The sequence below is a fragment of the Melozone crissalis genome, unplaced genomic scaffold (genome assembly GCF_028551555.1).
Source record: "Melozone crissalis strain CALT ecotype California unplaced genomic scaffold, PUWL_Pcris_2 ptg000009l_1, whole genome shotgun sequence".
NCBI lineage: Eukaryota > Metazoa > Chordata > Aves > Passeriformes > Passerellidae > Melozone > Melozone crissalis.
Genome location: NW_026535787.1, coordinates 4,958,700 through 4,984,339, shown reverse-complemented (window position 1 = coordinate 4,984,339; position 25,640 = coordinate 4,958,700). Strand labels below are relative to the sequence as shown.

The 25,640-nt window shown below is 40.4% G+C and overlaps 1 protein-coding gene across 1 annotated transcript in view; it reads right to left on the bottom strand.

Moving 5' to 3' along the window:
* Nucleotides 1–25,640, bottom strand: part of CRYBG3 (crystallin beta-gamma domain containing 3) — an 80,115-nt gene that overhangs the window by 18,070 nt on the left and 36,405 nt on the right. Inside the window, exons 4-14 of the mRNA XM_054270475.1 lie at nt 20,380–24,880; nt 19,353–19,400; nt 18,895–19,010; nt 17,798–17,945; nt 11,363–11,502; nt 9,960–10,074; nt 8,874–8,909; nt 8,034–8,167; nt 6,197–6,323; nt 2,231–2,373; nt 594–720 (exon numbers count right to left, since the gene is read on the bottom strand). Coding sequence (XP_054126450.1) covers nt 594–720; nt 2,231–2,373; nt 6,197–6,323; nt 8,034–8,167; nt 8,874–8,909; nt 9,960–10,074; nt 11,363–11,502; nt 17,798–17,945; nt 18,895–19,010; nt 19,353–19,400; nt 20,380–24,880 — 5,635 coding nt within the window. The remainder of the gene's footprint in view (nt 1–593; nt 721–2,230; nt 2,374–6,196; nt 6,324–8,033; nt 8,168–8,873; nt 8,910–9,959; nt 10,075–11,362; nt 11,503–17,797; nt 17,946–18,894; nt 19,011–19,352; nt 19,401–20,379; nt 24,881–25,640) is intronic.

Below are 25,640 nucleotides of genomic sequence, written 5' to 3'. Positions count from 1 at the left end.
TCCTATAATTTATTACTTATTAATAATTTATTACTTATTATCATTTAATACATATGGCTGTAGATTGCCTTTGTTTTGCATTAGGGTTTTGACAGGGCTGGCACTAATCTGCTTGGGTGAGCTGGCACTACCTTGGATTGAATAATGGATTAAAAACATTTCCTGTCTTTATTCACTGTATCTAGTACAAATATTTTAGCAAAAAAGTAAGGAAAAAAAACCCAATAGAATTCTATTATGTAACAATACAGGCCAGATAAATTCTCAAGCATTTTTAAATACATTATCAATTACTATGTTTAAAGGCAAATTAATCTTTCCAGGCCAGGCTATTTTCTCCATGTATACAGTCTGCAAAAGGGAAATTCTTCTTATGAAGCTTCCCTGACAATTTTCTCAAAAGACAAGAAAGTTCTGCAGTGTCCAGTCTCCATCCTGAACAGACTCATTATGCCTTCCTTGAGGGGCTTTAAATTGTTTCCAAACAGACAGGTTGTTACAATGTGGGCTCTCTTGTTTAATTATTATGGTAAGCTCTGAACTCCAAAGGTCTCATCTCTTTTAAGGCTTTCCCTTAAATTCTGGTAACTCACCAACTTAACAGGTCGAATTGACATGATGGTTTTACTAGATCCTCCCCAGTCAAGGAAGCATTTGTATTTTCCTTTCTCCAGTACATACTGTTCTCCACAGAAGTATTTCTGCTGATAAGCCACCCACCTGGAGAATGACACAAAAATTAAACTGAAAAAAACCACTGCATTTTTCATGTGGTTTGATGACAATAACAGCAAGTCAAGCACAAAATTGTCACACACTTGATTTTCTGCTTTTCCCTACTTCAACAAACACAAGATTTTGGGTGCCTGCCTTCCCACCAAATTCATTGTGAGATGATGCTCTGCTCAGAAATTCAGAGGAAACAGACTCAACTGATAACTTTTTGAATCTCTCTTAATTGAATCTTTGCCTGTTTGGCATCCCCCACACAGGGCTTTCTTGTAGCTTTTCCAGTTGGATTTAGGAAAATGGTGCAAGAAGAAAGAGAAGTAACTGAGGAAGCCTTGATGAGACCAAGCAAAAGCCTACAACAGCTGGCAGTTCAAGTTTCTCCCAGCCTGCTTTCTGTCCTGCAATTCAAGAAGAAAGAAACCTCCAACTAGAGGGTGCTTCTATCCCTACACAGTGGCAGAAGCAGATGGGGGCTGGTTAGAAAGACACCTCTAAAGAAAGACACCTCACCCACTTTTGGAGGTGCATTCCTCTCTTACTCACCCAGCACTGGGACTGTTTTACTATGGATGTAACAGGACATGTCTTTACTCATTTTAATTCTGTCATCCACTGACAAATCTGTTTGCTACTAATTAATCTAATGTGTTTTTTTTAATCTGGTGCTACCACAGTCCCTTCAGCAGCAAGTTCCAGAAACTCACTGCCTCTGGTGTAGGAAAAGCTTTTTTCCTTCCACATCAAAATCTGCTTTAAAGCAATCTCCAGTTCCAAAGCATTTCCCCCAACTGTTGTCATGTAAGATTCTGAGAACTGCATTAATCTTGTCTTACCACCTTCAGGATTTTGCAGCTCTCATTTGTATCCCCCCCTCTCCAAACTGAGTCTCAGCCTTTCATTCTTGCGCCTAATCCTCACGAGACACTAATCACCCATCCCTACATAAGCAGTTCAGGTCCCTCACTTCACATTTTCTGATCCCCATCACCCTTAGGGTAGTTATGACAATGTTAATACTGCATTTTAAAAATTACTACTAAATGTCTGAAACCCACATGATTTCACAGTGCTCTTTTCTCTTCATGTCTTCTATGTTTTAGTTTTTATAGTTCTATAAAAATTATTTTAATTTTCAGTCCCAGCAGTCTGACTTTCTTACAAATACAGCACATTTCATCCTTTCTGGACAGGCTCTACCTGTCCCAAAAATTATACCAGGTCTTAATATATCTAAAATATCTTTTCATGGAAAAATGTGACTCTGGGGGATCATTACAAGCTTCTTCTATGAACAAGAACACTTAGACCCAAATCAAGGTGCAAGCATGAGAGCTACAGAAAACTAAAATTACTATTTCCCTTCCACTCCCCAAGGAAATTGAAAGAAAAGTGAAATTTTCTCCTCCAAATATTTACCATGTGGAATATACTCTGGCAAGAGATGCACCCAGAGGTGCACAGAAATGTTTAACAGTTCCATGTATTTGAGCAGACTTACACTCCACTTTTCACAAGAATCGACCTCGTCTCGGGGCCAAATCCAGCCTGCTCCAAATCAGGGATTTCTTCATTGATGATGTCAAATGCTTTCCCATCTTCATCATCAGACTGGAAAAGTGCCACTGAAGACTCTATGAAATCCTAAGGGGCAGCATAGGAGTTAGAGGACAGTCACAGCTCAATGACTCTTCACAACATAAAACATTTTGGGACAGAATTATAGCCAGAAAGGCAGCGTTTTATAGAGCTTGAAGGGACCTGGCTCCCTGGTGTGGATCTTTAGGGGATATTTTGGCATTGAAGTTCTGGAATAACTGGAAGCCTGGCAATCTGGGATGGCCTTCAGGGGTCTGCACTGAAGAGGGGAAGAGCCTGCTGGCCCTGAGCACCATCCTTTCCTCTTTGAGGATGGCTCAGAGTGCAAAGATGCCAGTGTGGGAAGGAGAAGGGTTAAGAAGAAAAGAGTTTAGCACTGATCTTCCAAAAGCCTCACAAATAACTACTCCAAGCATGACCATGACTATATTTTTTTACTAAACTTCTCCCTCCTCATCCCTTTCCAGCAACATGGCAATAATTATGGAGAGGAAAAGCCTGGGCAGGATCACCTCTCCAGCACAAGGGGTTTGTACTTTTTGGATACATCCACTAGCTGTAAATAAATCCTGCTTAACACTGTCACATTCTCTCTTACATAGCTGTATGACACTGCTTTGTGCTTTCAGCCAGCTTAGTTTCTTGGCCACATTACTTGCACAGCCTCAGATAATTTGAATTTGGGTTTCAGATCTTCAGCTTTTTAACCACTTAGCAATTTTAAGCTCACAGTTCAGTCGCTGCTTGGGAAAACAGAAAACAACAATGCATTCACTTTACTCCTTTAACTTTTAACAGAAAGCAGGAACTCAATTTCAGTGTTTCTCAATCATTCAGCAGTGTTATAAATTGAAACTGAGTCCTGCAAATGAGAAACAATTGCTGTCAAGCAAATAATGTGGTTGTCAGAGACTCATGAACATATGAGGACTCCACCATGGGTATTATTACATTAAACGCTGAGAAAACAAAGATTTAGAAAAGATTTATCAAAAAACACCTAGAAATTAAGGCCAAAGCAAGCACACAGAAGATTAATGTGGCCAGGTGAACCTGATCAAACAGGCTCTTTGGAGGACACCATGTCTTTCTACAGGACACAGTCACCATGACTAATGAAAATCAAGTTTAGAATGAACACTTGATGTGGCTCAACTTCTCTGCACTGTTTAGAGGACAGTAAAAGGCGATGGAACAAATTCTCGAGTAAAACTGGTTCCCCTACTGTGTTGACCACTTCCTTCCTTCATTTACTTAAACTGTTAAACTGTTGCAACTATTTCAGGTATTCACTAGAAATTAAAGTGCCAGGTCTGGAAGAATCATCATGAACAACTGCAGCTTCAGACTACATTTTAGGAAAAAAAAAAAGGAGGAAAGAACAACCAACTAATGCAGTATTAGTGCAAATGGAAACCAGCTACTCTTAAAAGTCCGAAAGCAAAAGAGTACCCTAAAAGTCATGTAGATCAAATCTACACATAATTTCCTTAACTAAGTTTATAATATTGACATATATCCACAGTTGTAATTAAATTTAAAACATCTTTCAAATTCAGCCATCATTCTTTTCTGCCTGAAATTCCACTACAACTTCTCTTACAACAAGCAATAGGAAAAATACTTTTTAAGAAAAGACTTTCAGACCAAGGCAGATCATTTTAAACTTGAAAACATTAGAGGGAAAGCTCTGAAGGCAACACACAAAATTTTCTCTTTCACTGAGCCATGGGGAATACCAAGGGCAAACCCCAGCTTGAAATGCCTTTGCCACTGCAGGACAGAAGAAATGCCACTGTCCCCCAAGGCAGCTGACAGCCCCGACTGCTGCCTGCCCCCAGGAGTGGGCTCTGCCTTTGACTCAGGTGTGCTCAGCACAGATGCTGACGGGCAGCTGGCAGCAGCTGGAAAAAACCATCCCATGAGATCTTTTTATCTCTGCTTCCCAAACACCTCCTGACCCCCCATCAGCCCTTGGGAGTGTTCACTGCAGGGTTATTCAAGCCAGCCAAAAGCTGAGAGCCCACATTGAGCACATCCTCACCATGCCTGGGGATGTGGATAACAATATCCCTGTGGATTCTGAGCCCATTGCAGCCTTTACCTTCCCCTGACAGAACTCCTGAGCTCAGGGAGCAGAGCCAGGGCATTTGCTGTGCAGTGAGAGGCCTCAAGCACACGGAGTTTGGATTTATGCCCGGGTCCCCTTGAAACTGAACGTTTGGTACTAAAATATTTTTAAAATCCTGACCTTAAGTATGGTATACAAAGTCACCAAGGGAGCATATGGCCAGCCTGGGCACTGCCCTGTGTGCTGCACATTGCCCAGAGGGAGGCAATCTGCTGGTCAAGCCAAACAACACAGTGCCAGGGCCATTACTCATTCCATTGGCAAGCAGCTGGTTGCCTTCAGTTATGCAACAAATTGAGGGGAAATATTCCTTTTCACTTCTCTTATCAATAGGTAAATATTTATACATATTGACAGGCCCAGTGGAATGATATATGTTGATATATGACTGTGAATGATACTTGTTTTTAAAATGTTAACAACTTGAGCCTTCTGACTGTTTTAGGTGCAAGTTAAATTAAATACATGACATAGAAGATCAATCTTGCTACCTACATGCATGATTTTAACTTGTATTTATGTCCTTTGCCAAGAGAAAAATCTAAAAAGATCAATTCAAGTTGCTCAGGTACCCTATATACAACTGGAAAAGAGAGGAAAATTAAGGATTATTCAGTAATTGAACAGGATTCTGCAGATGCAAAATCCTATTGAGATTTCTCAATCTGAAGGAACTTGTTACCTATTTTTTTCTCAGAAACCTAAAAATAAATTATTTCAAGAAGGAAATTTTTTTGAATTCAATTCTTTCTCCGATATTTATTTTGATAGGTTCTGTTTATAAATGCAGCTTTTGCTAGGTGCCTGTCATGAAAAACAAACCCGCAAACTGTGAATTTAAGAATGGCCTTCTGGGGCTCACATTAACTTTGTATTAAAAAATAAAAGACTGTTGAGACAGTGAGTTTGCTTTAAATCCCCATCTTCAATTTCCACAAAATTCCTGGCTCAGGAATATCACAGCTCCTCAGATGAAGAGATGAATAATCTGACTTTACAAAACTGGGTAATATCAGAGTGAACAATCTTAGTTGCAGAAGAACTTATTCTTTGCAGCTGTATTTAATGCTCACAGAGTTGCCATTATAATAAAAAACTTTCTAATGCTTATACAAACAAACAAAAAACCCAACCCAAAACAAAGGAAATTATAAAGAAGTTCTAACCCCATGTTTCCCCATTGCTAAAAAGTCTAACTTTGCCTCCAATAGTAGACTCTTACAAATAGTTTTTACTATTATTTCATCCTTGCCTCCACTAAGCACATTTTAGTAGCAGGGATTTTTTTTAACATGATTATTTTTGCTGCCAAAATTTTCTGGCAGAAAAATCACAGACAGAGGATAATGCTGTTTTAAGGCTTGCAACAGCTGCTGCATTGAAAAGCTATTTTTGTTTTAATCAAGAACTACTCTGTACACTCAGGCACGTTATGCTTTTAAGAAAATTCCATTTGAGAGATTCAAACAGCTTGAGGTGCAGGAGTGAGGTGCTTGGAAAATCTGGCAGGTAGACAAGGAATTCTGCGTGATACAATTTTTGTATGAACTTCACAAAGACTCTTTAGAACCTGCTTCCTCCTTAGTGCAGTCTACATTTCAGCCAGTAGGAAGAGAATGAGGATGAACACAAAAGATGGAATGCCCTACCCAAGGCAGCTGTACCATTACACAGAATAACCTGGCTCTTTATGGACAGAGCTGTGATAACCTGTGAGAAATGCATGTGAGTACTTACAGCCTGAAGGAAGCGGAAGGAGAGCAGGGCACGGTCACTTCCCCCCCAGGAGCATCTGTCCTCATAATCCCCCTCCTCCAGCAAGAACTGATGGCCTTTGTAACGTTCCTTGTCATAGGCAACCCATCTGTGGCAGCCCCACAACAAAAGAAAAGTCAAGTCAGTAAAGGCAAAACAACTGCACACATGATTTTCTCTAACAAAAAAAGGGAGAAGAGAACCCCCCCAAAACACTAAAATGAGTATCACAAACCCAGCCAATTAACAAAGCAATGCTTGTTTGGAGTCACAACAGGCATCCATGAAGTGTTCTTTGTGTATCAAAATCCTGCCATGTGATTCTTTATCCAACAATAGCTGATTTATGTAATGCCTCCTCTCAGCCAGCCACATTCCCAACAGCAATATTTGGTACCACAGAGCCCAGGATGCAGCTAGATGCCCAAACTTTCAGTGATAAATACACAAGCAGTGGATCTCTTCAGTGTGCTAATAAATGATGAGACCCTACCTTTGCTGGAGATGGTGACAAAATTAACAGATTTCAGCAGAACAAGATTTTGCCTGCTTATATTTTCTTTTTGCTTTAATCTAAAACTGTATACATATAAACAGACAAGCAAATTGAAGATATAAACCATATTGTATATGAAATATGTTTTAGCAGTAAACAAATAGAAATTTTCAAAATATTTTGAATAAACAGATAAGGGTCTGTTAAAAGAAGGTTGTTTCCATATCAACTTCAAATCTCTAATGGACATCAACTAAAAAATTTGTTTCCCCCACCTTTTTTCTTGTCAGCATTTCTTTCATAAAGCTCCCTTGTAAATATTAGAATTGCTGTACAAATTCTGTTGGCAGTGAAATTTGGCAGGCAGGGATAGCTTTACTTTTAGTACCATTTGGTTTACATTAATTCAGCTGTTTATGTTACCACAGCACTAAAAATAAAAGCTGCCACAACAGACAGAACAATGATTTTTAATAATCTGAGGCTTCCCAGATAGTGAACACACAATGCACTTCTGAATAGATTATCTGAGTATTAACAATTAAGTTTGTTTTGAATTTAGTGCTCATAAAATTCTGACAGCAGCCTGAAAGGATGTATGTTATTCCATCCTTATGCTGAAGTGGAAAATCCCTTATGAAACAAAAGCAAGATTTTCTGGAAACTGTTTTATTACTGAAGTCTTGGGCAGAAGCAACCATCCTGATTGCTGTCAGGCAGTCCTGTCCTGTTGGGAGAGGGTGAAAGAACAACATGAGGGGTTGGTGGCTGGTGCTGAGTTTCCCTCAGAGCATCCACCTGTGACACAGGTGTGACACAGTCCTTTGGTTGTGTGTGACACAGGAGGGGCAGGACAACACAGAATCCATCCAGTGCCTCAATTAATGGAAATTACAGCACATTCCCAACGCCAGATAACATGCAACAGCTGGCAGAGGAAAACCATTAAGACAATAAAACAGCTTGTAGGTTTCAGAGGTATTAAAATGTCAAACTGAAGACTGACCACATCTACCCAAGGTCATTTGAGCAAATTAAGTAGAGACTATCAGAAGTATAAATCAATACAAATTAAAGCTCTGTGTGAACAAAGTGGTCTAATTTATTGGCATCCAAATGGCAAACACTGACTTCACACCTTTCACACATTTAGCTTTGGAGGCTGGTAACTAAAGAGCTGATAATAAAAGAAATATATACTCCCTTCTTTTCAAAAAATTCCACCTATGGAAGACTACAATCATCCCTTAGTTAGCACTTTTAAGCATTTAGTTATGCTTCTCTGTTTTAAAATAAATAAATATAAAGGTGAAATATACTCACACTCCACCAATTACACGTAGTGATCCAATTTCCTGAAACTCCTCCTCACTCCCAAACAGTGCTGGGACAGAATCGATGTTTTCTGAAAACTCTTTGGACCATCCTCCAAAGTGGGTTTTCTCATATATTATTATCTAGAAAACATGATGTTGAGCTTAATCCTTCAAAAGCAGACAAGAAGCCTCTCCCTGTACTTTGCTGAAGTTATTTTTCATGACTGCAGTTACCAGCCCCTTCAAGATCCTTATCTGCTGAATCACACAGATCAGCTATTAACAAATTTGTATCTGTTGCAGCATTTATTAGAAAAACACCCAAGTCATGCATGTATTTGTATAATTAAAAGTTACCTAAAGCATAAAGCTTTTTTCTAGATAAAGGAGGAAAAAGGAACAATAGTTTTAGACCATCTTTCAGCTCCTCAGATCACAGAAGGAACATGGTCTCACTCATAACTCTTGTATTGGAATAGGGGCTAGGATGGAAGGGTTCTCTTCCTGTCCTCTTCCTCCCTTCCCTCTCCTTTTCTTTTTAAATTCAGTATGTTAAATGGGAAAATCCCCCCCAATCCCTTTATCATTACAGTGACTAATGTGTCAAGTCAGAAAAACTCATTTTACAGCAAATTCACAATTTCCTAGTAAGTGAAAAACAAACTACTGGTACTTTTACACCTCATCAAACACTAAGTGAACTTGACAGCATTAAGGAATTTTTCTTCACCAGCAAGCACTGAATAGTTATCAAAGATCACACACTAAACAAAAGGAAAGCAGCTTGTATGAGGATTTCATGTTCCCAATGTGCTTATATTTCATTCTGAGTGCCCTCTGTGCTTACCTTGACATTCATTGGCATTTGCACCTTTAGTCCACCCTAAAAACAGATGAGAGGAAAATTAGTCATTTATATTAAACCTCAAGTTCCATTCTGACATGTATTTTACAGTACTACCAGAGCATGAAGTCTTTGCAATTATATTCACCACTTCCAGTGCTGGCCATAGATTTCAAAAGGCCAGGCACACCATAAACCTGACCTACAAACAAATCAAACAAATCAGTGCACTGACAAACCTCTTAGACTGCCAGCAATTTCAAAGTATCCCTTCATGGCCTAGAATTCTAAAGCAAATGTTTTTAAACTAATTGATACTGACCAATTTTTGAAATTAACTTTTAAAGCTTTGTTGTATGCATTACAAATTTCTATAGCACAATGGTGCAACACTAGAAAAAAGAGAAAACAGCAGGAGAGAGAGAAAATAGAGTCTGACATATTTATGTTTATGGTCAAAGAGCAAATACAACAAATGCATCTTCTGTGGCAATGTGAGTGAATGATGCTCTGTGAGGGAATAAAGAGACTGACCTCACTTGAGTGACTAAAGAGACAGCCATAGCCATTAGGTCTTAGTCCTTTATGGCTTTTAAACTGTCTCTGTGGGCTTGCTATGTACACAGTAAAATTTGTGTTATACCCCTTCCCATCTCTCTCACATGCACATCCAAGTGCTGTCTGTCTGTCAACACAAAAACCAGCTGCACCTCTCCAGATTTGTGGGCAGAGAAATACCACTGGGTAATAAAATCCTTATCTGGTCTTCCATCCCCAGTAGACCCTAACTAAAAAAAATAAAATAAAAAACTTCAGAAGGGCTTTTTTTGTTAATTAATTGGTGTTGGGTGCAATAAAATGAAGAGCCTTTCTGTATTATCAGACCTCCTCCCAACAACAGGAGTTCCCAGGAAGATGCTGGGGGTGCAGAAGCCTGACAAGTCACGGTGACCAAAGCAAGCACACCACGGAGGATTAACCCAGAATGCACATCAGAGCCCAAGCTGTATTTAGGTCAAAACATCTGGGAGGCAACAATAAAAAAAGGAGGGCACACAGGGGATTATCAGGGAATTGTGAAGTCCTCACCATTCTTAAGGGACGCAGAGATTTTACATCTGCTGAAGGAATTTCAGGTGGTGAATCACATTCTTCCAAAACTGTCATCTCTCCCTTATAATTCAAGTCTGAATAAGCAAGCCATCTACAACAGTAAGACAAATGACTCCATCAGTTCATCAATTACATTCCAAATACAAAGATCTTATTAAAATTATTTTCCTTTTGTGCTCATAAGAGCTAGACAATGTTTGAGATGGCACATCAAAACAAAACTGTATTTAAATATGCTGGCAACATCACTGCTAGGAAGATCTCCAATACTTTTTCTTAGTCCAAGCTAAATATAACTGAAAGAGAAGAAAATTACCAATTTGTTCACTCACTTAAAAAAGCCAGCTTGCTACTCTATGAGTATACAAAAACAGTCAGTACTGAGGATGAGATGTTTCCATTGAATTTTATCTTAAATTACCACCTTATGAATAAAAAGGCTTCTTATATCAGTCCCATGTCATTTTTTTCAGTGGAAGTTATTAAAGTATGATTATTTACAAGAATAGTTTGGAAAGCTATTGTAATTTTGACGTGAGGATTAGAATTGCTGGGAGTCCTTCAGACTGCTCTAAATCAAATAAAAAAAAGTTGAATGTAGAAGCTGGACACAGGTTTAGGAGACCACACAAGGAATGGAGCAAGAGGCATAAAGCCACACAGAAAATTATTTTCTTAAAACACCCAAGTTTTGTCAAAACTAAGACTAGACTCTGTTTTTAAGTCCTTCACAATCCCAGGCTTCACAGACTTACTGTGAGACAGTGGGAAGGAAGGCTTGGCTCACGTGGAAAAGCAAGACTCTTGTAATAGAAGAGCTGCTGTCATCCTGCAATTACTTATGGGAAGAGCCACACAACTCCCAGACTTCAAGAACTGTGATGTTTTGGCCCAGGGAACAACAGTCCATTCTGCTCAATACAGGAAGTTCTGGGCTGCCCAGGGGCCTGTGTCATACTGCATCACCTCCCTCCAGAATGTCAGGATCTGGCTGTAGCTTGAGAAATGCTTGGGTGATGTAACATCATATTCTGGTGCTCAGACACAGTATTATGGTTGTAACAGGGTGGGTGACTCAGGAGAAGTATCTATTCTCCAATGAAATAAAAGTTAATTATAGCTGAGTTGCTTCCTTTATTTATAAAGCTACTCAAATATGGAATTATTGAAGAGGTCTGCCAGCAACTAGGAAAAAATGCCTTCAAACTAGGAGCCCACAGAACACAATGCTGACATGCAGGGCTGGGAATATTAAATGTATGTTTACCGATTTCTGGCAAAACCCCCCAAATATCGTTCATCCTGCTGACTGATTTTCATCCCCTGATATTACTCTTCTACCTGCTGGCAAAATGCTGTTAAAAAGGTTCAGTACTTACACTCCTGATCTGACTCTTATATAAGGGTTTTTCTCAACATCCAGCTCTTCTAAATTGGCAGCTGCACCCTGTATGCAGATGGGAAGTCCCTCTGTACTACCAGCTGCCAGGCAGAACTCCACCTCTGGAATGCCACAGTCCTGTGGAAACAAACCAAAGGGTAATGTTTATCCACACTTGCAGACTCTGCCCCCAAACATTCCCTTTTTTGCCCCATCTTCTCACCCTTCTCCAGCCTTCATATGATGGAAGGGTTTTATTCTTTTTAAAATGGAGGCTGGAATTTTTAGAAAAGCCAAGGGAGGTAAATTTCCAGCTCCCACTAATTTTCAAAGAAGAAATTTATTGCTGTCAGGCTACTTGCATAAAGGCCAATTTAAATATTCTCCAACCAAAGGACTGAACAACTTTATAAGACTGACTTCTTTTCTAAAAGGCAATGCTTCTATCACACACATGATGCTTGCATTACCTGAAACTTTCCAGAAATATCCATTACATTCCCACCTCTGCCCCTCCACAACAATTAAGTTCTGTAATGCAGAATGCAACTACAGTATCAAGCCATGTGAGTTCAATGTTTTTGTTGTGCTAAATAAATCTGCAGCATTTTAGATGAAGAAGGCAAAAAAGATCAGTATTAAAAAACATCTATTCTGTTAAGTAGGCACTTTAGCAATTTTCCTGTTGCCACACAGGTAACAAGAAATTTCATTGCTGGAGGTTTACTACTAAGAGATACTACAGGAGAGCAACCTGTTGACCCCATGCTCCATTCTAGAATTTGCAGGGATTTTATTGAGCCACCTTCATTTTGTAGTATTTATATAACATGCATTGCCAACAATTTGCTCCCCAGCACTCAAACACATTGTGAACCAACGAGGATCTGCAAATCCCTGTTTCACAGGGTGTTCCGGACCAGTGCAAGGCAGTTCACGTGTGCAGGTGGAAAACTTCACTTCTCAGCCACAACCTCCCAGAACACTTCCCCTTCTCCTCCTCACCCACAAGCCCATTTGCTTTAAAACAGAGGGCTTGAACAGCATATAAAGATTCCCAAAATCCTAACGTGGCTGGGGAAGATGCCCCTTTCATGTGTGCTAGAGAACAGGGATGAGTGGTGGTCTCTGAAGGTGTCCCCAGGGAAGCACCTGATTTCTGGATTTGGGGAGGAGCCAGGAGGGGCACACTGTGACAGAGATCCTGCAAGGACTGTGGCTTCTGAAAGGAAGAACACAAGAGCTTGCAGGGAAACCCAGCAACAGGGCACAAAAGCCCTGGAAGCTACAGCACCTCACCTTGTGACAGCACCTGCAGTGCTCTCCTTTTGCACGTGAGTTTTTAGAGGGGTTTTCATGGGGTGACATCCCACTTCTTGTTCACAGCATTTTTCATTAGCTATTGAACTGTCAGCACTAAGTGTGGCAATTAGAATGGATGCACTTGAGGATATTGTTTCACTTTCCTCCTGAGACCTGAGGTAACACCGTAAGACTGCCTTGGCAACTCTCCCTCCTGCACAGTCACGTTTCCGCTGTATTGTACCTTACAAACAATGCTCACTCTTTGTTTTTAGAGCAGAAACTGCAACACCGGAATTTTTGTTTTCAGATTAACAAACCCAGAGAAATCAGGAAAAAAGACTTTCTAGTACAATGCTGCTTTATGGGAACATGCTAAGGAACTCCATTCCTCAATTCTAAGCATATTGCTAGACAAGATTAAAAAAAAATAAAATCACCCCATAGTTCTCACACGTGTATCTATCTTACTAAATCAAAGTTGAGAAATACTTGAAGTCTGTGGGTTTTTTTCTAAAAATATCTGATATGTAAGAAGGCTGAAATTCATAAATTCAGTAATAAAGCTTGATTCAGAAAATTGAAGTTGCACCTAGAAGAATTCCACAAATAATGATGCCAGACTCCTAAAGGCTTCAGATAAGTTCTGAAACTAAGTATCTACAAGACTAGACAAGTAGCAAAATAAAAGTCTCTGCCTGAGGGCTCAGACAGAAGAGGAGATGGAGTATGCTTAATTTTAATTCAGTAGGAGGCTTTTGTTTTTGTTTTTCATTTAGGATTGGAAAGAGGCAGTCTGTAAGCCATTTTCAAGTCTGCTCTCCTGACTCTGAAGCTCATGAGGCAGTCTCCAGCTCAGGAGATGACAAATGTACCAGGGGAGGTAAAGCACAAACACTCATATTAAAGTCTCTCCTATTTATCACTATCTCTCTCCAGCCAGATTTTGAAAGCAATAAAAAAACCTCTACTCATAGTGATTGTACTTTTGTGTGTGTTCTACATTTAGTCCACAAATTTCTTTCATAAAGTGCCACACAACAAACTAAGGTTTTCATCAAAACCAATTCAAATATTTATTTTTAAAGGTGGTAACATGGTCGAGCAAGAAGTACATCATATTTTCTAAGCACATTTTTTTAAAGTCACAAATACACATTTTGACTTTAATATGGAGTTCAATTTACCTGTACTGATGCACAGACTGCAAAGAATGGTAACATTTATTATTACTGTATGAGATGAATGCTATATATTTGCAATGCACACTCTGTCCCATGCCATTAATCTATACAATTAAAGCATGCAAATTTAGTTTGGTAAATATTGGCCCCAGCATGTTCATATTTGCCTGAGCATATTTAACAGCCTTCATTACTTTCAGAGGCTCCTTTAACATTCCCAATGAAGCCACCATCTTTAGAAACAAAATGAAAACCATACAAACATGACAGCAGTCAGGTGGAGATCCTTCAGTCTAAAGCCCTGCCATCTGCAAGGAGTCAAGATTTGGAAATAAGATACACACATGCACAACTATTATCATGCAAAACTGCTACCACAGTATTCCAGCCCAGATCCCAAACTGGAAGGTTTCTCCCTAAAGCCACCCCTCAAACTGTGCCACCCCCCATCACAAGCAGTCCAAACTCACACACTCATTGTCCTACAGACACATCAGGCAGAACCAGAACCAAAAGCAGGGCAAACACATTAGGCAGCTGTGCTCATTTCCAGTGCTAACACACAACCAGCAAATGCTCAGGCAGATCACAGCCTCCAGGCATCCCTCTCTGCCTGCCTTACTCTGTGGTATCCTCCTGCAGCCTCCACGCAGTCACCCTGGAATGCCTGTGCTTCCCTCGTGGGCTTTAGGGAGCTGGGATGTTTACAAAGCAGTGGAACACTTACAGACACCTCCAGAAGAGTAACATGGCCCTCAGCAGAAAGGGGAAAGCTCCTTCTGAAGAGGATTAACACAACCCTTAAGCCTTTAGCACTACATATGCCTTTTCACTGGCATCTCTGACATTTTTCTAGCCTGACCAAGAGGTCCAGCAGAAGTGACAGACCAAAAAAAGCCTCTGACCCCCTCAAGGTGCTCTTGGTTGATTATCCTTCCTCTGGATCTAGGATTACAGCCGTAACAGCTCCAGCAGGGCTAAATAAACTCAGCACTGTTGAGACTTCTCCTTGGATCTGTCAGCTGTGCTGATCAAATCAGCCTGTTTAACTGGGGTAGTTTTGTGTCAACAGCAGGACAAAGAATGACTGAAGTCTGGCTTCTTAAGGGAAATGCCAAAACAAGGATGAGAGAAGAGACTATTGAAAACCAGGGCTAATTAGTTCTGGTATTAACATGATTGCTTTGTAATGTCTAGACACCATTTTACTTTAAATACACATTTTGTCTTTAGGATGCTATCTGCTTCTGGAGGTGGTTTTTTTTTGTTGTTGTTTTTTTGACCTGTTGTTCCTTCAGGCTTTTTTACCCATTCCTAATTCTTGCTCCCAGTGCTCCAGCACTGTACCACTCTTGCTACCACTCACCACCACCAAACCCAGCTACAGAACTCAGCAGGGGTGGCAAATGAAATCACACAAAGGAAATAAATGATTACTGTCCTGTAAAGAACCAGCCAGCAAGTGAGACTATCTGAAGCTGCTGAGTGTCTTCCTATGGCATCTGACAAAGAAGTCCCTGCTTAAATTATTAGCTTCTTTTCACCAGAAAACCCACACAACAAAAGAAACACACCCTTCCTGTAATAGTGTGAACAATCCCATTACAAAGAGCTTTGCTTAAGGAGACTCCACAAGGAACCCAGGTAATCCCTGCCTAACCATCCTGCAGATAGTGATTATAAACTGCTGTTTCAGATCCCTTGCCACCTTGCAAAATAATGGTTCACAAGACTATTCCAGAATGGAGGTGTCAGGAACTCTTCTTGGCCCTTGTTTTTGGGAACAAAATATTTAGCACTCCCTTTAGGTTTCCAGAAACAGATACGAAAAAAGCCCAGTGTGCAAAAAAGTCAAAATATGTATTTACAGTAGGCCATAGAAATGACCTGGCTAAACAGACTGTGCTGCAGGAGCTGCACTGAACCTGGGTGTGCAGGCAGACTTTGCTGGCCTTGGCTGGTGTCTTAGGGGAAATTAATCTCCACATCATTTCAGACAGGTCTTCATTTTACTGGTTGCACAATCTATTTCTTTGGAATCTCTTCCCCACAATTTTCTTGAAATTAAATACACATGGATACACCTAATGCATATCCATGGTTAGCCAGGCCACAAGCTAACCAAAAATTTAACAGAATCTCTGCTTTTTGGGGAGGCTTGAAGCCAAATCAAAAGCACAAGGCTACTGGCAGACTGTTCTTCAGTCAAGATGCTAGCAAGAAATAAAATATTAAATGTACCTCCTACAGTTTCCTTAGTAAAAAACTGTTTCTCCTCTTCTTGGCAAGCTGTTTTCTTCTCAAATATTTAGTCCATGTTCAAATCTGTTAACTCACATCAACTGAGCAGCCATTAAACAAAGACAATTGAAAAACTACTTGAAAAATTGGAAGACAAGTCAAACAACCTGGACACAGAGCCAGTATGGCCAAACTACCCTGGAGAAAAGACACTGACAGCCTATGAAAAAGAAAAGGCAGTAAAACACACACACATGAGCTGCCTGAAAAAGAATCCACTATTTGTCAAATAAAAACAAAGCCTATATTTTCCACAAAAATAAATAAATAAGGTAGCACTTTGGGAAACTACCTTCCAAAAGCAGTTCCACAGCAGCTAAAAAACAACCTAAAAAAGTAGGGATGCCTTCATGAATCAAGGTGTAGAGGACAAAACCTGGCTGGTGAGGGCTCTAAACTCACCAACCACACCTGCCAGAGGTTTAATTTACACGAGGAAAGTGTTGATTACTGAACTAGTGTAAAGTAACAAAGCTTTCCATCTGTGTTCTACATAAATGAACCACAGACTGGAAGAAGAACAAAAGTCAAAGTTATTTAGCTGTACTGCAAAGGTTTTTATCAAGCATGAGGAAGTTAAACAAGTATCTTTCCTATTCAAGAGTCTTCTTTCACAGCCAAGACCCATCCAGCTTCCCTTGGCTGTTACTGTGGAATACTTTCATTTATTTAGTTGTCTTCGACATTATTGATCAACATTCATATTGCATATTGATCAAAGGTTCTAATATGTTTAGCTCAAATAATGTTAACTTAATTATTCTTGCCTTCAGTCATCCTCTTTTGAATTAATTAATTTCTAAGTTTTTAAGAGAATGAAAAAGCATTTCTAATTGTTATGACATAATGCCTCTGTGCTGATGACAAAAAGGTTATCAATTTTAAAATGACCTCTATACCAGCAAAAAACAGAGAAACCACTTTACTGAAAATCTTTCACATTGTGATACAAATGATAATCCATTCACAGCAAGGGCCACTGCCCTGTGAGCAACTGGAATGTTGCACTGAACAATGAGACCACTAAGTCTTCTTAAATCACAAGATCTGGAAAATATATTCCTCATTCAGTGAATTACAATGGATGCATTATATTTAGTTTTAGATATTTGATCTTATCTTTTCAACAAAAAGCCTTCTAAACTGATGGCTGTAGGCAGAGCTACATGCTGTAGGTGTACACTGGTCCAAGTGCAGATTCTACAGATGGCACAAAAGCTGTAGAGGGAATGGCAGTAGTTTGTGGAGGCTACACTGTACAAATAGGATTGGAAACCCAACTACTACTGAAGCAGAAGCCATCCAGACACAGCAGATAGCTTAAGATCAAAACTACTTCCAAAAAATGAATTGATTCAATTTAATTTCAAATAAGTGGACAGGTAAACATCTAAAAGCAGGGGAGCCTGTGTCATGTGAGGGTGGTGGCAAAGAAAAATAATCCACCTGCTCAGTAACTCAGGAAGAAAGGGAAATTTAGCAGAGCAAAAGCCCTAGAATTTATCACCTAGAAAGTGAAAAAACTGAGTCACAGCAATTTTGAATAAAGTCAGGAATACCACATACACATTTTCATTGCTGGTAATACACCAGTGTGACCAACAAATCAATTATGCATGTGAGAATATTGTGGAGAAAGTCTGTACCTTTGTTACGTGTTTGATGGAACCAACTGTGAGGTTTCTTCGATGATGTTTTATGCCTGGGAGATCCCAAAGGTGATCCAGCACAGCTTCTCCTTCTTCTAGTACATGTCTTCGGCCCTGGAACTTTGGTTTCTCATAAAAAATCCAGCTGCAATAATGATAAAATGAACTGGGTCATTGCTGGTAGAGCATATCTGATGGAAAGCCCAGGAAAATGCTCTTCTTACCGAAACAAATATCACATCTTTCTTATGCTGTCCCTCAGTACTCACTTTGGTATTGAAAAGTAAAATATACAGTTCTTCTCCAGAATAAAATATAAAATAAAAATGCAGCTAAACTACAATGTGAATGAGCAACCTTATTTTACCAGGCCAAATATATTGTCACATCAAAATGTGTCCTGTTCAGGCAGACACTATCAAAGGCAGACAACATACTAATAATGGCATTCAGAATTCCTTAGGATGTGAAAGAAATGTATGCACAACCACACAAGGCTGCCTGAAAACTGCATAAATGTGACATACATGGCTGACAGTCAGAAACATTCCCTGTAAGCCCCACCAATTAAATTCCAATGCAACTGACACAGACCTGGCCCCAGCTTCCCAAAGCAAATTGAGGAACACTTGCAAACCTAAAGGTCCTGGTATATATCCTTCTGTAGCCACATTCCTTTCAATGCCACATTGAAACCAGCAGCTGAGAATGTTCATTTGATGGTCCTTTTGCATCAGCTACTGTATAATGAAACTGAACTGTAAAAATCCACCTTTTTTTTTTAATTCACGTATTTCCAGTCATGATTATGGCTGCACTGGCTCAGCACTTCAGGCAAGAGCTCTAAACTCACTTGTGGCTCTATTAGAAACGTCCTGTTTGAAGCTAGCTCCCAGGAGAAACAATGTATTTTTTTAGTGCAGCATTTAAAACTTTGTTTTATGCTTTTTCACTGGTTTCAGTCTAATTATAAAGCAAGAAAAAGACACTACTGCAGATGGGACATGTGTCATAAATAAAAGAAATAACACCAGAAGAGGAACACACAGGCAGTCTTTTGGAAAGACTATTTAAATATGACCTGGATTTCTTACCATCCTCTAATTATCCTAAGTACTGTTCCAATGGGAAAGATCCATGATGAGGCATCTAGCACATCTGAATGAACTTCTTGTTTACTTTTGTTGCCACAAGTATCATAAATAATAATCTGAAACAATACACAATGCATGCAAATGAGGGCCCATTTCAACACAGAGCACAGTTATTTTTTTGCTTGCATTTTGTGCCCACCCAACTGAGATGCTGCACAGTTTCTTCCTTTATGAAACACTCTACTCATTGAAAACAATTGCTCAGAAAGACAGTAATATTACTAGTGGCAGGATTTTAAATAATATATTCTCACCGCTAGCAGGGGAAGTACATGCTATTAATACATAAAAATACATAAAATTAGACTAACAACTTCAGATGCTTTCCTTTCAAAAATTACAGTATGACAAATTATTCCATGTATCATCTTGATTTATGTGACACAAACTCTGCTTACCTTCCCTGGTCTTGGGTTGTACTTGAGACTTGACCTGTCAATGAGGTTCTGAAATTAAAAGGACATGGCAAACAACTATTAACAACTACAACAGTGACACAAAACACAGGCAGATTATTCTGGGTCCACTATTCCTGTACATGCACACAACTGTCTTTAGTAGAAAAAACCAAGATTTGTTTCACTGCCATTCAGAGCTGGTGTAAATTATTTAACAGGGTCAATCAGCAGAAAGCAGCATGTGCTAGAAAGGAAGAGCTGTTATGGAAGTTATAACCTTTACAAATGTATTACCCTTTCCCAGCAAACAATAGACTGCATTTCTTAACAGAGGAAAGAACAAAAGACACATCTAACACAGGCTGGAGTATTCCCAACATGGTGGAAAGACTTCAGTTACACACTTGGTCTGTGTGGCACTTCCAGATTCTAAACAGGAGAAGAACTCTTTCCATCCCCTCATTTGCCATTGCTTTAAGCAAACTAAAAAAAGAAATCCTAATCTATGGAAGCAGCTATGTTACCTACTTGCTAACCGAGCTATAGTTTGTGGAAGACACTGTAATGAAACAATCAAAGAGCACAGTAAGCTGATATTTATACATTTTTTGGACAAGACAACTCTATTAATCTCAAAAGTGAAAGAAGTAAAAGAACAATTTTCATGTAAAAGGCAATTCCATCACCTTTAGGTTGAAATGTCCTTAACATGGAGAAGTCTGTCTTGTGCTATTACAGAGACTTTTTATTATGCATATTTCCCAATTTTACCTTCTGTTCACATATTCTGTTTTACAGTTAAATCACTTTCACCTGTGTGCTGAACAAAGACTATTAGCTTTTAAAATTTATTTTATCAGAATTCTTTTAACTATGAAAAAAAAGCCTAATAACTTCTGATAAAAACTTTTGATTGCTTTTTATGACAAAAACTTAATTAAAAGGTAGCAAGGAGGATAGGGAGGAAGGAACTTTGAATCTAGGCTAATCACTTTGATTATAAATATCATGTGACATGACATCTTACCGCTGACAGCTCTCCCAGTCTTAGCACGGTGTTGTCTTGAAACCAGTGATTCTTTGGCTGCAGCATATCCTGAAGAAAGCTTCCAAATCTGGTCCCCTTTTCAGAAGAGCCTTTTCTGGCAGATTTCAAGTACTGGTAGTACACACTTGTAGGAGGCTGTGTTACAGCAGCATCAGCTTTCTCTGGAACTGGTTTACAAGGTGTCTGACTGGGAGAAGACACATCTGGAAACTGTTCTGTTTGCTCCTGTGAGTCACGCTGCTCTTTTGAAAGAAGAAATGATTGTTCAAGAAAAGATCTACTTTGGTCATTTGATTGAGGGGTTGCGTTAAAATCCCCTCTGCACTGACTGGAAAGGCAGTTGTCTTCTCTCTCAACATCAAGAATATCTTCCTCATATGAAAGCTCTTCCTCCTCCTCCTCCACCCCGTCCTCCTCATCCTCCTCCTCCTGGCTGAAGCGGGCAGTGAACTGCAAGCGCTCGGACACCGACTGGAGGAGGGAGAGCACAGAAGTGTGCTCAGAGCTGTCTTTGGAGGCTCCCCCAGCACGGCTCTCTGGGGACACGTCCGTGGACAGCACATCCTCCTGGGAGCTGTCATCCTCGTAGATGGGGGACAGAGAGAAAGGATAAACCCTGTAGCGCTTGGCCTCCACGCTCAGGAAGGACTCCGAGCCGCGGCTCTCGGCTGCTGCGCGCACCTTGCTGTCCTGCCCAAACAGACACCCTGACTCCTGCCTGTTCCTTGCTCCAGCACGCCTTAGATCATCTGTGTTATCTGAAGGCAAATCAGAAGGAGATAGAGAACCAGTTTGCATCTCATCAGTTGAGACAGATTTGTTGTCAGTTTGAAGAGCACCTTCGTAAATGATGGTAAAAGAACTGTTTTCCCACTGTTCAATTAGGGGAGAAGAGGCCAAAAGTTCTGTTGGTTCCTTCATGCCATTGCTGCAGTCCAGGCCATTTTCTTCAAGCTGATCATTTCTCTCCATGTCTTGACCCTTGATTTGTGCCAGCTTCAGAGTCCCATTACTTTGGGCAAAGCCTGTGTTGAAGCAGTGTTTCCCTTCACTGGCCTCTCCAGGAAGAGACAATTCAGGTACCTTGGACTCAAATGTCAGTGTATCTAACTGTGTATCTAACCCAGCATTAACCTCTGCTCCAGTATTTGCCCCTTCTGCTAGTTCCTCTTCACTCTCCACTGCCTTGGAATTTTGTAAGGTTGCTTCTACTTGCACAGGTACTGGCTCTGCAGCCTCTTTCCCACAGTGTTCGTGCAGACTGTCCTCTGCATTGCTTTCCAGAGATATCTGAGGGCTGCTTTTATCTTTGGAGTCACTCTGCAGGCTGATACATTCTTCACCACACATAAAAGATGACAAATTAACATTTGCAGCTGGCAGCAGTGTGCACTCTGGCATATTTGTATTATTGCTTGAACCTTTTAACTGCAATGGCAAAAGTGTTCCTTCAGCCACAGCAGCACCTCTATCTATAAAATGTGAAGTTCCATCAGATTTTCTACTTACTGCTGATACTTTGCCACACATTTCTGCTGCAGCCAGATGGTCACACACCCTTGCATTGTGCTTCTCTTTTGCTGGTGTCAGAAGATCTGATTCTGGCCTTGCTAAACTGCCAGAGGGAAGAAATCCATTTGTTTGAGGAGTAATTGCATTATTTGCTACATTTTCATCTTTGTGGGGCCAACCTATGCCATTTTCCATACAATGTGGAAGCAAAGGAGGACCTGAGCAATCTGCCTTTTCACAGTTTACAGCTACAGTCTGAGTTTCAACCATCTCTGTTGGTTCCTGAGTGTTGGCAGGAAATCTCATATCCAGATTTAAAGTGTTTGGCATTTCAGCCTCAGGTTTGGGCTGAACATTTCCAGAAAGCCTTTTCCTCTCAGGGCCTTGCTGCTGATTGGATGCCAGTTTTTGTATGGCTGAGTTAATGACCCCATCAACTGTTTCTTTTGCTTTTAGTTCTAGTGCCCTATGAAGGTCAATTTTATCAGGAATGGAAGAGAGTATCTTTTTATCTTGATTATTTGTATCCACACTTTCATTTCCTGTAAACGAAGATGAGCCTCCTCCACCGGGCTCATTAAAATCTTTTAATGACTGCACAGCTGACTGGATTTCTCCTGCTGCCAGCTGTACACTCTCAGCCTTCTGATAATTTGTAATATACATATTTATTAAACCATCCTTGCTCCCACAAAGCTGGCAGACACCAAACCCTTCTTTTGCTATTATTTCTTCTGTAGCCAAGTGTAAAACCAAGTCCACAATTTCTTCAGCTTTCTTCAGCAAAACAGCAGCATCTGGGAAAGCAGAACATTCTTGTCCTTTCCCAGAACAGAGACCATTTGCCTGGGCAGGTGCAGTAGCCTTTTGGCCAGAAGGGGCTTCCAAAGGAGCTGAAGCACCAAGAATCACCTGTCCCACAGCATCCCTGCAGACAGTCTCAGAATGGGCTGACTCAGATGCAGTTTCCAAAGGTATCAAGGGACAGATGGGTGATGGCACTGCCTCTGCCAGGACACTGCTGCCAGCCTGCTGTGTGCAGAAGGCCTCATCTGCCCCATCACTTGCTCTGTGACTGGAAGAATTACTGCTCCCCTGAGCAGTGCTGGACATCTGCAAGGCAGAAACAGGAAGGTTGGAGGCTTCTCTGGATACCAGAGGAGGAGAAGTGGGCCTGGAGACGCAAACAACCTCTGCATCTACTCCATCAGCACAGCTATCAAGCACAGGAGGAGTAATCTCAGGTTCCAGAGAATTTGCTGGGCACAAAGTACTAAGGTCTCCTGAGCAAAGTGGCCCCTTGGTCATCCTGTTCACAGGGATTATTCTCCCAGAGTCTGCAGGTGGAAAAATAAAGCTGTCCATTTCAGAAGCAGCAATCTGGCCATTTTCAGAGTTAGTGGCAGAAGGCAGCATTTTTCCTTGTTTGTCAGATGAAGAATCAATTACTGTGGGTGATAGCCTAAGTTTATTGCTGTTTTCCTTCTTGGAAGAAAAATTAATGCACCTGCTTTCAGAAGCAGGTGGAGATTCAGAAATTAGGTCTACATCATCTTTTTCACAGGTGAAAGCAGAATGGTTGGTCAAAGGCTTTCCTTCAGATCTCAAGGCAGAATGAGGAACCATCACAGAGGTAGACTCGTGGGTTGGAAGCACTGTCAGCTCATCAAAATGTGTTTTCACACTTTGACACCCATGTGCACAAGGTGACACACTGGCAAGGTTTTCCACTGCAACCTCAGACAAAGCCTTCATTGTTTCCTCACTCTCCTTTCCTGGACAAGGAAAACCAGTCTGCAGTGTGGCAGCATCCTTAGAATTCTCCACGTGGATAAGCCCGTGACCGTTTTGTACGTGCACTGCTTTCCCTGACCCACTCAGTTCTTCACTACAAGTCTCCCTGCCCATGACTGTATCTTCATCATGTCCAATAAATGACACTGAGGCAGTTAGATTGCCTGTGGCCAAGCACTTTCCTCCTCTGGATTCCATGCTGAGTGAAGTAGGTATTTGTTCATTATAAGGGAAAAGAACAGTAGTAGGAGAGTTCTGTGGATTTTCCTCTCTGTCCACAGCTGTGACAATTTTCTGTTCATCACCATTTCTTGGATCACCATCCTTATTGTCGCTCCAGGTGTGCTGATCTGCTTTCTGCTGAAATGTAGTGGTACTGAAATGAAGCCTCTGGACATCCAATGTTTGCTCTGAGTGATTATTCACTTTATGATTGCAGCAAAATTCTCCCTTCCCCTCCTGCAGTTCTTCGTTAACAGTCTTTCTTTTTGACTTGGGTGAATGTAAACAATTATCCTGTATTTCTTTTGGGGACTTTTTATTACCTGCTTTACTACAAAAATTTTCTTTATCAAAGTTAGAAGTAGCATTTTTGTCTGTCTGAAAGAGAGTTTCTGCTTCTCCTGGCAGTCCATCTTCTTTTCCAACCAAGTCGTTTGCAGAACTGACTTGAAGGGAATGAGTACTCTGGGAAGTGGAATTGCTTAGGATCCCACTGTTCCTACCACTAAATGGCAATAATGAATCTAGTGAAAATGTCCTTTTAACTTTTGTTGCAGCTAATGCAGGTGAATTTCTTAAGTGTAACTCATGACATGATTCAGTGGATGAAGCTGTGGCCTTTGCAGTTCTTTCATGTTTACTTCTGCCCAAGCAATGCTGAGCTTTACCAAACTGTTTGCTTCCCACTCTAACTGCAGAAGAATTTAACACAGCATCATCTTGGTGATCGTTACCCTCATCTCTTCCATTTTCTTTTATGAGGCATCCTGATTTCACAGACAGAGTTGTCTGGACTTCTCCATTTCCTTTGACTGTTGAAGCATCTCTGTTCTCAGGACTTTTTTCTCCTTTTCCAGTTCCTGACTGGCTCCTGAGGAGCTGCCTGATCCTTGCAGAACCCCGATATGTTGCGTACGTGACTGCGGGTGCCTCTGGCTTCCGTCGTGTCTGCCTGGAACAAGGATCATCAATATCAGCAAGGACAGACAATGAACTGCTGGCACAATAATAACGTTTAGCACTAGCTATAGATGATGTAAAACACTGCTTTACTCCACAGGTTAGCACAAACTATAGATTGCACTCAACACTGTTTTCCTCCTGCTTCTGCTAAACAGAGGTTTGTGTGACAAATGATATGGACACCACCTTTTACCAAAAAAGCCAACTCATAGTTAAAGTAAAAAAGTGGATGCTGGCTTAAACAACTTCTATCATTTATTTTGTACCAGGCAAGGGAATTCTGACAAGTGTCACTGCAAGGCAACATTTGCAGAGACATAATCAATAATCGTGTTTTGAAGATGTTAGATCCTTCTAAAGCAGGCCTGCACATTAAAACTGAAGAAAATTTACTATACTAACATTCATTTAAACATTGAATTGAAATTTAAACTTTTACCCAAGCTTTCAACATACTGTCAAAAAACAGGAGGAGGAGGAGGAGACACAAAACGTGGGGAAAAAAAGGAAGTATATAACAGGGGATGCTTTTTTGAACCACAGGGTAGTAAGGAAAGAGATTGAATGGGTAGGAATGAAGACCTGGAGGGAATACCAAAATGGGAAAACTAGAAATGTTACAAGGAATTCATAGATCTAGCTATTCATTAGTCTTAAATTTAGCAGTAAAAACAGTGAATGCAAAAACTAAGAAATGAAAGAAACACCACAGAGGAACTGTGATCCTGCTCCTTCACTGCCCTTTCTCA